Raw genomic sequence first — 14,176 nt, 5'->3', positions numbered from 1 at the left:
TAGTGTCTGAGCCTCCATGAATTGAATTAAGGTAATAATTACTTAAACAGTAATGATTAACAGTAAAGTACTTTGGCAGGAATCTCAGGAATCTATACTCCAAAGCACAGAGCATTCTGATGGTCTCTTTCTGATAAGGTATTGTAGGACCTGTTCACTAATTTGCGTGGTCTTCCCTCCCGTAGTGATGAATCACCAGCACCAGCAGCAGATGGCACCCACTGCCCTGAGCCAGCAGAACCACCCTCCTCAGAACCCCCCAGCAGGGCTCATGAGCATGCCCAATGCTCTGACCACTCAGCAGCAGCAGCAGCAGAAGCTCCGACTTCAGAGGATCCAGATGGAGAGAGAGAGGATCAGAATGCGCCAAGAGGAGCTCATGAGGCAGGTATGACCTTCTGTGGTGCCTACTGGAGGCTCTGTGACCCTACGTACCAAGGCTGGGGGTAGGTAGCTGTGGGCCATCAGGGTAAATCTTTTCTAGAAGCATTAAAGGTCCAAAGCCTATTCCAGACCATAAATCCAGGTTTTTCTCCCAATATCTACCTGCCTTGTCTTCAGAGCCAGATGTATGAGTACGAGGACCAGCTGTGTTAGCGTGGCTGTCTTTGGGTTCTACTGCTGATCTTTAGAAGAGGAGGAGGAAGACTCTATTCCAGTGATCTGTTGCTGTGTAACATTATCCCAAAATGCAGTGGCTTAAAACATTAGCCTATTTTATTATATCATACAGTTTTCTGGGTCAGGAATTTGGGCGGATCTTAGCCGGCTCATTCTTCTGGCTTCCATGGTGTTGATGAAGACCACTTTTAGTAGTGTTCAGCTGGTGGGTGGGTTGGTCTGGAGGGTTCAAGGTGGCTTCACTCAAGTGTGTGGCATCATGATAAGGATTGCTGGAAGACTGGGCTTGGTTGGGACGGAAACCTGGGACGTCTATATTTGGCATCTCTTCCTAGCACAGCAGTCTCACTGGTGGGACATATTGCATAGCAGCTTGGGTCTCCCAGAGAGAAGGTTCCAAGAAACAAGAAGTAGAAGCTGCCAGGGTGTTAGGATCTGGTTCTGGAAACTGTCACAGAGTCACTTCTCCCATATGCTCTCAATCAAAGCAATATCAGATTTTCCCTAGATTAAAGCAGAGAGCAGAAAGGATGTTCCATGGACAAAATGACTAAGAATTTGCAACCATCTTTGGTCTGCCATGGAGCATGAAAAAGATTTGGGAAAAATTGAAACAGGATGAGAAAGGTAAATGTTTGTATACGGGCTCTGAGAGAGCGGGTATTGATCGGGTACCTTTGTGCCCTACTGCCCACAATGCATTCATTCAGTCAGTCAGTGGACAGAACGTTGCCCTGTGTCCTCTGTGGATCATAGCTGATGTAGCACTTAAAAACATGAATAAAACAATCCCTGAAGGAACCCACAGTTTTCTGTGTCCCCTCAGTGGCTTGGTCTGTGCAAGAACAGAATTATTTCTTCTATGTTGCTAAACTAATGTAAACCATGTTTTTAGGTCTCATCAGTTTTGCTAGCTACTTTTTAGGGAGGAAAGCTTCAGCTTATTGTTCGAATTCTTGAGACTTTGCTTTATGACTCACACGAAGCAAGATACACAAGTAGCTTCCTTTCACTAGTTTAAGGAAATAAGTACTTTTAACTGTTTCAGCGGGCTTTCTTGGAAGAGCCTGGGAGTGTCACAGTCAGTGCTGCCTTTTCTTTTAGTCACATCTGATACTTTTAAAAATGCACATTGATTTCTATAAAAGAATAATATATTTCTCATCAGATAAATTCTAGGATATAAAGTATCAATACAAAACATGGCAAATTAAAATAATTCCCTAGACATTGACTCTGACAATGAGGGAAATGAATATAAATTGTGCTTTGTTGTTCAGTGGAACTACCCTGAATTTGAGGAATACAGCTTTTATAATACAACTACAGTTGTGCCTTTTTCCCTGAGGATTTATGTCTGAAGGTTCATGGCTATTTCAGGGTAACAGTTGTTTATACTGTTTTTAGATACACAGGATCATGTTTTTTAACAGGAAATAATTATATTATTACTTTTTGTCTTACAATAATAATTGCATTTGTAATATTTTTTCTGTTCCATAATATAGAGTAAATGTAACAGTATCAGTAGAATTTGTAACTTTTCTCTTAGTTTTATATTTAAATGAACTTTAATGCGTTTTTTTTTCCTTTGCACAAATCTACAGACTGTTCTGCAAAGAATGATTTGTTTTTCAGTTTCTGCCACTTTCTCTTTCTTTCTTTTGCCCCACTGCCTTCTTTCCTACAGAAAGTATTTCTGCAAAGGGCTGGGGGAAAGTGCCCCACATCATTTCCTTTATTCCAACCATAGGTGCCTTTGAACCAGGATGTAGTATTAATGTTCATATAACAGAAATGCCAACCAAGTTCATTAAACGCTGATCCCTAGAGGCTGTGGAACTTAAGAGTATTTTGCTGCATCATACTGGGCAGTGCTGCTGTATGGGACAGCGGAGGGAAATGCCCAGAGTTTTTTCTTCCCATCCAGAAGCAGCCTACTTCTCAGTGTCCAAGATACCATTTAAGGCCAGATGGTAAATAGTGTTGCAGCGTTCTCTGATACTTTTCTGGGGTGTTTGCCAAGATGCCAGGCTATTCAGGTGTGGATTATGTCTATCATCTTGGTGGTTTTTAATCTTCCCTTTTTTTTTTTTTTCCCCTGGTGATTTTCTGCTTCACTATTTGCACTGCTCAAATAATAAAATCTTAAAAAAATTTTTTTTAAAAATAAGATTTATTTATTTATTTTGAGAGAGAGCGTGCTGATGTGTGCGTTAACTAGGGGGAGGGGCAGAGGGAGAGAGGGAGAGAAGCAGAATCCGCTCTGAGCACAGCACAAAGGGGGCTTGATTCCACCACCCTGAGCTCATGACCCGAGCTGAAATCAGGAGTCAGATGGACAACTGACTGAGCCATCCTGGCACCCCATGATGAGGTCTAAAGATTATAGACTTCATTTCTTCATCCTGTGCCATTCCCATGTCCTCCACAGGCAACAACTGCCTTAACCTCCTTAGCTCACTGGGCAGTCTATAAGGAGCATGGCTCTCCTCTTACTCACAGGGGGACCCTAGCTGTGCAGGCTTTCTTCTCAGAGTCCCTGCCTTGCCCAGCCTTGACCTACCTGCAGTTCCATCAAGAGAGAATTTCTAGGAGAGAAGCCCCATCCTATTTCTGTCTCCGTAGTGGGAAGGGAGGTTGGTAAAATTTAATGAGTAAGATGAACTTATTCCCTTATTCTTGGGAAAGCATCACCATTCTGAAAATTGTTATCATCCTTAGATTACAAATTAAATACTGTGTAAATACTTGGTTTCATCCCTCCATCCTCTTTTTCCTTCCTGCATGCCATCATCCCTCCAGGCGTGTAATCTGATGCTGGTGCACTGTAGAGAAAGAACCACCTCAGTATTGGGTAAACCCACGTGGGCTACATAATGCTAGGGGCTCACATGTTAACTCGTGGTCATGGAAATCATGTAGAATATCAAGAAATGGTTGTAAAGGAAGTTTGATTACAGATCTGAGGTGAACCTTCGATATTTCAGGATGGAAAATGACTTTTTTCATTCTTTTCTGTATCTCCTCATTCTTTTATCCAACCAGTGTTTCTGTGGTGAAAAATAAAACAAAAAGATAAATGGGACTTGGCCACCTTCAGATAACTTGTATCTTACCAGACAGGCAAAATGATGAAATTAAAGTGATTACAACTAATCCAAATGTGTGGCTAGAACGGTAAATTTGAACTCCTTCCTCCTTCCATCTTTGGCTTTCATTCCTGCACAGGGCAGAGTTCTGTGAAGCGAGCAGAAGGTACTTCTTTATTTCTCTTCAGTGGCTCCTCAGGCCAACAGGTTGTTAACAGTCCACAGCATTAAAATCAAAGGGCCAGTGAGGTTTTTGCTATCTCCCTTGATTAGGAATCTTCTGAAGTAGGAGAGTTGCATTAAAAATGGTCCCTACAACTTAGCATTGGCTGGTGTAGCCAAGTTGAACTTCTTATGTCCAATAACTGATGAGTTCTCTCGGGTTGCGGCAGGTGCTCCAAGCTCAGGGGAATCCTGGCCAAGTCTGCAATACACAGTCGTCTTAGAAAAGTGTTTCACTGCTTTCCACAGGCATCCATCGCAGACATTGTGGAAAGTAAATTTTAGTGAGACATTCTCGGTTGTCCATGATAATGAGAGTTTTATTATCCTTGTGAAATTTCCCAAACATGGAGAGGCAGCTTCAAGTTCATAAGAGAAATGGCAATTCGAGAAAAAGCAGCCATCTCAGTTGAAGGGGTACCTCCTGGTATCTTCGTAGTTTTTAAAAAGAAATTTGGATTCAGTTTGTGACATTTTTTCTTTTTTAAGATTTTATTTATTTATTTGACAGACAGAGATCACAAGTAGGCCGAAAGGCAGGCAAAGAGAGAGGAGGGGAGGAAGCAGGCTCCCCGCAGAGCAGAGAGCCCGATGCAGGGCTCGATCCCAGGACCCTGAGATCACAACCTGAGCGGAAGGCAGAGGCTTTACCCACTGAGCCACCCAGGCGCCCCCATTTTTTCTTTTTAATTAGACAAATAAAGTTTTTTTTTTTAAAGAGTGGCATTGTTTTATTTTATTTTTACAAGTTTTTATTCATTTGACAGGAAGAAAGAGTGAGAGCACAACAGGGGAAGGGGCAAAGGAAGAGGGAGAAGCAGACTCCAAGCAGGGAGCTCAACCTGGGGGCTTGATCCCATGACCCTGGGATCATTACCTGAGTCTAAGGAAGATGCTTAACCAACTGAGCCATCCAGGTGCCCTGGAAAAATAAAGTTTTTAATTTATAAAAATATAATGCAGTAGGGTTTGGGTTGGTTGTTTTTGTTTGTTTTGTTTTGTTGTTTTCTGATTGAGACAAAAGAAGCATTTGGTAAGTGAAAGAAGCCAGGCCTTTATGATTCCATTTCTGTGACATTCTGAAAAAAGGCAAAACTATAGGAACGGAGAATAAGTAAGTGGGTGCCAGCGTTGGGTGTTGGGAGGGGCTGCCTACAAAGGGGTAGCATTAGGGGATTTGGGGGATAGTGGCACTATTCTGTACCTTGATTAGGGTAGCTGTTTCTCAACCCATGGATTTTTCAAAACTCAGAAATGTACATCACAGGAGCACCTGGGTGGCTCAGTGGATTAAAGCCTCTGCCTTCAGCTCAGGTCATGATCTCAGGGTCCTGGGATCGAGCCCCACATCGGGCTCTCTGCTCAACAGGGAGCCTGCTTCCTCTTCTCTCTCGGCCTGCCTCTCTGCTTACTTGTGATCTCTTTTTGTCAAATAAATAAATAAAATCTTCAAAAAAAAAAAAAGGAGAGAGAAAGAAACATACACCACAAAGAGTGGATTTTACTGTATACCAGCTAAAATAATAAGAAAGTAAAATTATCACACAAGAAAGACAAAACATACATTCATTGTAAAACAATGTTTAAAATAGTGAAAACCAAGAACAAAGTAACCGCTCATAGCCTTACCTAAAGAGAGTGGCTGTGAAGATGTTGGTGAATTCTCTCCAGTCTTTGTATGTATCTGTGCGTATGCTTTGTTTTTAAAACAAAATTGGTAGCATATCATACTTGTTTTATTATCTCTTTTTTTTTTTTTTTTTTTAAGATTTTATTTATTTATTTGACACAGATGCGGGGCTTGATACCAGGACCCTGGGATCATGACCTGAGCCGAAGGCAGAGGCTTTAATCCACTGAGCCATCCAGGCGTCCCTATTATCTCTTCTTCTTAATAATACTGGGACATCGTGTATTTATTCTGTATGAGCCATGGAAGTTGTGCTGTGACTTTGGTTGGATCTATTGTAAGCTACCTGGGATCCTTCCTACAACAGGGCTGGACATTATTTTGTTTATATTACCATGAACCACACAGGCCCACAGAGTATAGAATATTCTGCTGTTATAGCTTGGAAATCAACACAGTATTTGCTCAGTATCATAAAGGGCATGATGCAACTTTACCCAATGAAATGGAAAGTTTTGGTAACTGGTAAGGAATTGAGAAACAGGCTTCTCAGTCACTATTTACTCATCTAAAAGAACAATTACTTGACATGAAAACAGAGTCCTGGCTTTATCTGAGCAGAGTATTTCTTTTCATGTGTATTATTCATTTAGTTAGGAAGCTGGGGGGTGGGGTGGGGGGACTTCTGCCTTGAAGATTTTAACCCCAAGGACTTCCTGTCAGCCCCCAGGACCTGGAATTCTTAAGTGGAGAAGCCTTAGCTCCCCCTAACTCCTTCTCAGGGCCTGCCTTGTTGAGAAACCATTATTATTCTTAGACGAATTCATCCCCGCTTTTACCCTGGTCCGTCCTTTAATTGGGGCTCCGTGGATAGGAGAATGCAGCTTGTCAAACAAAACTGCTGACTAAGCCTGGCCTCTAGTTGCCAGGGCAACGGGGACGAGGACAGAGGGTTTGGGCGGGAGGCCTCGAAATTCTTCTGGCAGGTCTCACAGATTTCTGTTAGGCCTGACAGCCACTACGGGGTCCGGCTGGCCAGCTGGCTGGCCTCGAGTAGCCATTCCTGACCGTGGGCCCGGGAGGGACACGCCCGGCTGGGAGCCCCGCTGCCCTGGGGAAAGAATCTGGAGTCTGGGTTTTGTCATGTGAAGAATAGCTATTTAGAGAGGTTAGAAAGTGTGTTGTTGTAGCAGACTGTGAAGCATCAATGGTGGTGGCTATTTATGAAGAGTCTTTCCTTTAGTCACTATAATTTAACTGGTAGAAAAGCATTTCATAGAATCCGGTTGCAAGGATGACTGGGACATCAGAAGTCATGTTGTCCAACCAGTAGGGGACTCCATGTGTGGTAGCCTGGCTCGTTAGGTTCATTCACTGATTTGCTCAGCAAATGCTCCGCTCCTAAATGCACAGCAGGGAGTGTACAAACTTGGGCCGTCCTCTCCAGTGAGCTTCAGTTCCAGCTTCCGTCAAGTCCCAGAAATAATCCATTTTCTAAAATGTCCTGGTGCTCCGATATTGTTGAGGAATAACACCAATTTGAGTCTTTTTACAAGGACCCTTTTTTAAAATGTAAATTGAACACATTTTTCAAATGTGACCACATCTGCACAAAGGAAAAGGAGCTTCATATTTCTGATCTTCATAAGCTCACCAGGGTATGAAGAAACAGACCATTTCAAAAGCCATTCAGCTATTTCTTTTTTTTTTATCTGAAGTGAAGAGAGAATATTTAAACTGTGAAATTTCTTTAATGTGATTCTAAGGGATACAGATTGTAGAATAACACGGGGTTGTGGTACACATCCTGAATTGAGAGAGCAGCAAACAGACCAGGGATAATCATTATGGCCTCAACAAATGTCTTCCTCCAAAGGTTAGAGTTTTGACTCTTCTTCCATACCAATGGTCTGGCAGCTGAGCATGGATGATGAGGTATTTGAAAAAAGGAGACTCCAGGAAATGTGACAGTGAATTTCTAGAATCTCTTGGCACAGAGTTAAAGAGAAATATACATTGGGAATTTTTTTTCCTTTAAGAAGGTAAATAATTCAGCGTTTTGAAGTCCCTGAGGGTTTTGGCAGAGACAGCAACTTTGCTGCACCAGAATAACTATTTTATTCTGGGATTTCAAAATACTGCCTTTATTTGATTTTTTTCATTTGTTTCTACTCACCGCACCCTTTATAATTAAAACAGTGCAGTCCTCTAGTTTTGTGGAACCCCTGGCCACACAGGTTTCCATCATTAGAGCACCCTCAGAAGGGTGATTGTCATCGTGTTTTCTCTGAAGCACATTCCAGCGAGGGCAGGAGCTGCTGGCTGTGGAGGCTCCCCCAACCAAGGACAGCCTGGGCTGCAGGACGCTTTCAACTGCTGTTTGCTTTCTCACCTCCTCTGTTGATTTATTCCATAGGCAAACTGCAGGCGAATGGGGAGCTGGAAGGAAAGGGGGTTTGAGGTTTGCTCCCAGGGACATCTTCAACTTACAAATCAATATTTGTCTTTCACATCCCTCTGGATATTTTACACCCCAACCCGTTCCACAGCTGCTAGGAAAGGGATTTGGTTTTTGTTCTGTTCTGTTTTGTTTTGTTTTCTAATTCACATATAATTATTCGTTTCAGAGACCTAGATAGACAACCACAAACCTCCAAAAGAGATTCTTAAGCCCTCATTTTGCAATGGTCTTTCCACCCTCAGCTTGGATAGAGAAAAAAAATACAGTTGTGGCAGGGGACAGAAGGGGTGGGGTTACTAGGGGCAGCTTTCCAGATCTTTCTGAAACCAGTCTTTAAAATCTGAACTTACAACTGTGCTTGATGTGTTGTGAGTTCCCAGGATACTAATTCCACCCATATACGTTTAAAAGGACCATAGAATAATGTCCAAGTCAGTCTTTTTCCCAGTTGGACAGGGGAAACTGTGTTTGGGACAGCTAAACAGGCTGTGTTACCCAGTCCTTCTCCGTACTGCCTAAAGGAAGAGGGCTGGTATTTTCATTTGATAGCTGGGAAAAAAGGCTCAGAGAAAGGAGATAACTTGCCCAAGTCCCACGGCCAGCAGGAGAAGGAGCCGAAAATTGGAGATCTTCTGACCTCAGCCCTTGGTTTTCCTCTCTCTGCCACACTGTCAGTCAGTATGGAGGCTAGGAGAGCACTGGGGGGCCAGATCTGGGGAAGAAGTTCGCTTGACTTCCCTATGCTTCAGTTTCCTTGTCTGTAAAATGGAGACAGTCGGGTTATTGTGAGGATGGAATACTCAAGTGCTTAGAACAGTGCTTCCCACATAGTAAATGATATGCATGCTTTAGCTAACATCTCTGCCTCCTAAAACATACAACACTATCAGTAATTCCTTCTGTTGCCTGCCTCTCTGGACCAGGTTCTTTATTAATATACTTTTAGATCTTTACAACGGCCCAGCAAGGTGAGTTTTACAAGCACGCTCAGTCTCTCTCTGTTGTTGGTTTTCTATTTTTATTTATTTATTTTTTTCCGGATGAATAAGCTGTCAAGGAAGGTTAAGAATTTAGCTCAAGGTGTTATAGGTAGGGAGTAACTGAGCTGGGATTCGAACCCCAATCTTTCCAATTCAGGAAAGCTTTTCCTCCTCTGCCAAGCTCTGGACATGTCTAGGAGCATTTAACGTTCCACAGCTGCTTGAGAATTCCAGTGGCCAGCAGCCCAGAGAATTGAGAGAGCCAGTTCCACCCCTCAGCAGGACTAGTAACTAGAAAGCCCTTCATCAGATCTGTCTCAGATCCTCGGCAGAAGGAATCTGTCTTCCTGCTTCCATGTGATAATCCATAAATAGTTTGAGAACGAAGGTACACCCCTCAGGTATCTCTTCTGGTTAAACAGTTCTCTGCTTCTTCGTAAGACATGACACCAGCATCCCTTCCAGCCTGATTTTTCTCCTCTGGTCACTCTTTGCAAAGCGTAGAATGGAGACCTGGATGCAGCCTTGCCTGTGGAGGTTGACAGGAGGTAGGCAAGTCTGTTGGAATAGCTAGAGAAGCAGGGCTGATTTGTTGCTTGAAATGGAACAGAGGTTTGGAGCATGGACATATCCAGGAGATAGGACCCACAAGGCTTGGTTCTTGTCCACATCTGTCTCCCTTTCTAGAATGCTCCGTGAGGTAGGGCACTGTCTGTCTGTCTGTTCATTGATCTCTCCCTGCTGCTGAGAAGAGTTTCTGGTACCTGGTAGTTTATATCTTTTTTTTTCTTTTTTAATAAATACATGTACAAATGAATGAGTTGTTCTGGGGGCTGGGAGTCAGTGGACTTGGATTTTTGTACCAGTGATGATGGCACTAAGAGAAAGCTTGAAGTTGGTAGGAAGAGCTGCTTTGGGGCCAGAGGAGGAGTGGATTGTGAGATGTGGGGTATCCTATCTCAGTGGGACACTGTTATTGAGGAGTCCAGGGCCGGGAAAGGGGAAGCTGGCTGCTTGCTGAGGTTCTGGTGGTCAGGGAAGGCATTCTGGAAACTGTGGTACAACAGAACTTCTAAAAGGGGATGGGATATGGCTAGATGTTGAGGGACCCAAAGTAGGAGGAGTCTGGGAAACTGAAGGCTTGTGGGAGGACTGGATGGGGTGGACCTTGGGATGGCATCTGTGGTTAGACCTACTGGACTAGAGTGGAAGTGGGAGATGAGAGTCAGACCCAGGGGCTCAGATGTGCCTCCAGCTTAGCATTTGCTCTGTGTAGACTTGGGGGAGCTAAGGCCCCAGCAATGGTTAGAGCAGCTGCCACACCCACTCTGAGTCGGAGGCCTGAGTCTAGTCCTAGACCAGCCTTGGCTGACTGAGCCTCTGTTTCCACATCCGTTTGCTGAGTCCAGTCCCACTGTTTCTGTCTGTGGTTTAGCTGTTTTACCTTCATCAGTCCTGACGGCTGCTGCTTGGTCAAACCAAAATCAGGCGTGTAGGGCAGCAGTTGGCATGTGGTAGCCAAAATGATCCTGAGGCTGGGCTTTAATTTCATACCTAAATTTAGTTGTTATTTTTTGAAAAAATCCTCCCTTGTTGGGATTCAGACGTGTTAGTGACGTTAGTCCTTTTATTTCCAAACTTTGGGTTTTGTGCTGCTCTTTTTCTCCTTCATGAGCAGAAATAGGAAAGTATTTTCATTCAAAAAAAAAAAGGTACTTAAAAATATGGAACTATTACATTATGAAATGAAATATAAGTGAAGTGAAACTTCTCACTATTCTCCATGTATATTGAAAATTAATTTTATGTGATATACGAAAAAGGCTTCCAGACCTGTCCTTACTTAGAAAAGAAAGAAAATTGTTTTCTTTTGCTGACTCATTGTGATGAATTTCACACTTGGATTTAATCTTTCCAAGGTGAAAGTTCATCAGGAAGAAATGTCAGACCATTCAGTATGGATCCGTTCCGCCTGATGGTGTGACTTCGGAGATGGTTTGGTCTTGGTTTTGCTTTTGTTTTCTGGGATTAGAATACAGAACACGAGATGATAATAGTATTACTTAGTTCACATTTATTAAATGATCGTGTGGGTAGATGCTGTCATTTCCCCCACTTCATAAATAAGGAAGAGAGGCAGCGCCTGGGTGGTTCAGTTTGTGGAAAGTCTTTTTTTGCTCAGGTCATGATCCCATGTGGGGCTCCCTGGTCATCAGGGACTCTGCTTTTCCCTCTCCCTTATAAGAGCCCCGCCGCCCCTCCCCCCAACTTGTGCTTTCTCTCTTACTCTCTCCATCACTCTCTCTCTCAAAAAAAAAATCTTAAAAAGGAAAATAAATGAGGAACGGAGAGTTTAACTGACTGGGAGATGGCAGAGTCAGGGTTCACATCCAAGTGTCTGGTCCCAGAATCCATGATTCTGACCACTGTGCTCTCCTGCTTCTCTTCTGTCTTAGGAGCAGGGAAGAAAGGAGTGGGATCATCACACAAGGATGCAGTTTGTGCCTGGTTAGTTGAGATGTATACGTAGGCTGTTATTTTAATTGTATTTGTGGCTGAAGATGAGAATTGAATGTTCTTTTTTTTTTTTTTTTTTAAGATTTTATTTATTTATTTGAGAGAGAGACAGTGAGAGAGAGCATGAGCGAGGAGAAGGTCAGAGAGCGAAGCAGACTCCCCCATGGAGCTGGGAGCCTGATGCCTTGCTCGATCCCGGGACTCCGGGATCATGACCTGAGCCGAAGGCAGTTGTCCAACCAACTGAGCCACCCAGGCGTCCCGAGAATTGAATGTTCTTAGTGCATTTTTTCTTTTATTACTAATCACCATTTAAAATATTCCCATTTGAATTCCAGTAATATTTTTCATTTATTCATTGAGCAAATATTTGTTGAGTACCTAATGTATGCCTAGAGTGTTATAGGCAGCAAGGATTTAGTTGTGAGCATGACAAAGATGATTTCTTGCTTTGTGGAATTTTCTAACATTCTAATGGGAAAGACAAAAATACTTAAGTTGCTGTGAAGAAAATTCAATGCAATTTCTGAAGAGATAGCATTTGTAGGATGCAGACATTAAATGAGGTATGAACTTTGAGAAGATCCGGAAGGGTATGTTCCAAGCAGAGAGAACACTTGCTCAGATGCTGGCAGTAGGAAAAGCAGAGAGAAGGGGGTGAGTGAGGGGAGCATACCAGAGACAAGGGGGTGAGTGAGGGGAGCAATCAGAGACATATCAGGGCTGTCACATAGGGCTTTGTGGGCTACCATCCAGATGACTGTAGCGGGGGAACCAACATGATCTTCATGTTGATGGCTGTGTGGAATGACTTGTAGCCCAAGGATAATCTTGAAGAGAGTGTTGCCCCCTATGATAACTTCCTAACTCACACTAGTCTGATTTATATTTCACAGTTCCTATTCAGGTACATTCAACACCCTCTGTATCTTGTGAGTCGTTAAAAGGTGGAACATGATAATGTGAGCCCCCTACAGGCAGAACCTATGATTGCTTCTTTGATGACATGGAGCCTTTAGAATAGTTGGGGAAATAACGATGCTGAGGAACGGAACTTCGGTTATCTTTAAAGTAGGTTATCTTTAAAGTAGCAGTAGCGGGAACAGATGTGAATTGGGAGATGGCACAGTGGAACATTTTCTCCAGTCTGGCATAGGGTCTTTCAACTTTGGTTTTTCTAGCCTTTTGAATTTTATTTATGTATTTAACCACACACAAGCTTTCTCTTAAAAATATATGTTGTATTGGGCACCTGGGTGGCTCAATCGTCAAGTGGATACCTTCGGCTCAGGTCATGATCCCAGAGTCCTGGGATCGAGGCCCACATAGGGCTCCCTGCTTGACAGGAAGCCTCCTCCTTCTCCTGCTCCCCCTGCTTGTGTTTTCTCTCTGTATCTCTCTCTGTCAAATAAATAAATAAAATCTTAAAAAAAATATGTGTTGTATCTATTTGAAATATGCCAGGAGTAATTTAAATAAAAAGGAAAGTTTAGAACTCTATATTTTATAGCTAGGTTCTGATATTTTTTCTTATAATTTTTAACATTTTACTTTCATCTTACATGTTACTATAGATGACAAAAAATTAATATATATTATGTGTGTGTATATGTATATATATATACATATATATATTTTTTACAGTGAAGTTCCAGAAATAATTCTTACTATATTTAAATTCAGACTACCTGAATATTAGAAATTCAACTAGTATTCTTAAGACTTAATGGTGAGAAAATTTTGTCAGATAGAAGGAAATGCAGCAATATCTTCAACTTGATGTTTAAAATAGCATCTGTTTAGGGGAGTGTAGGGAAGAATAAGACAAGACAAGATCAGAGAGGGAGATAAACCATAAGAGACTCTTTTTTTTTTTTTCTTTTTTTAAGATTTATTTATTGGACAGAGAGAGATCACAAGTAGGCAGAGAGGCAGGCGGGGGGTGGGGGGAGCAGGCTCCCCGCCGAGCAGAGAGCCCAACACGGGGCTCGATCTCAGGACCCTGAGATACGACCCGAGCTGAAGGCAGAGGCCTAACCCACTGAGCCACCCAGGCGCCCCAACCATAAGAGACTCTTAATCATAGGAAACAAACTGAGGGTTGATGGGGGGAGGGAGTGGAGGGATGGGGTAACTGGGTGATGAACATTGGGGTATTATAGAAGACTGATGAATCACAGACCTCTACCTCTGAAACTAATAACGCACAATATGTTAATTAATTGAATTTAAATAAATTTTTTAAAAATAAAGGAAACAACCAAAAAAGAGCATCTGTTTGGGGTAAACCCCACATTTATTTAGAATGGTTATAAAATGAATTGTGGGGCGCCTGGGTGGCTCAGTGGGTTGAGCCACTGCCTTCGGCTCAGGTCGTGATCTCAGGGTCCTTGGATTGAGTCCCGCATCGGGCTCTCTGCTCAGCAGGGAGCCTGCTTCCTCCTCTCTCTCTCTCTGCCTGCCTCTCTGCCTACTTGTGATCTCTCTCTGTCAAATAAATAAATAAAATCTTGAAAAAAAAATGAATTGTGATAGTTGAAGTTGATTTTTTTATGTTATGAAGGTTATTGCCCAAAGGATCTGTGCAGTTACAGTTTATAAAGAACTAGAAATTGTATCATTGACTAGATGTTTTCAGACCATGGTTTGTGTG

At 42.6% G+C, this 14,176-nt stretch overlaps 1 protein-coding gene across 1 annotated transcript in view; it reads left to right on the top strand.

The window, feature by feature from the left end:
* The window catches only part of WWTR1 (WW domain containing transcription regulator 1), a 136,623-nt gene that overhangs the window by 111,460 nt on the left and 10,987 nt on the right, over positions 1-14,176 (top strand). The window contains exon 4 of the mRNA XM_044251585.1: positions 186-388. Coding sequence (XP_044107520.1) covers positions 186-388 — 203 coding nt within the window. The remainder of the gene's footprint in view (positions 1-185; positions 389-14,176) is intronic.

The sequence above is a fragment of the Neovison vison genome, chromosome 6 (assembly GCF_020171115.1).
Source record: "Neovison vison isolate M4711 chromosome 6, ASM_NN_V1, whole genome shotgun sequence".
Classification (NCBI taxonomy): Eukaryota; Metazoa; Chordata; class Mammalia; order Carnivora; family Mustelidae; genus Neogale; species Neogale vison.
The sequence above is the reverse complement of the archived record's forward strand: the minus strand, read 5'-3'. Positions and strand labels throughout refer to the sequence as shown.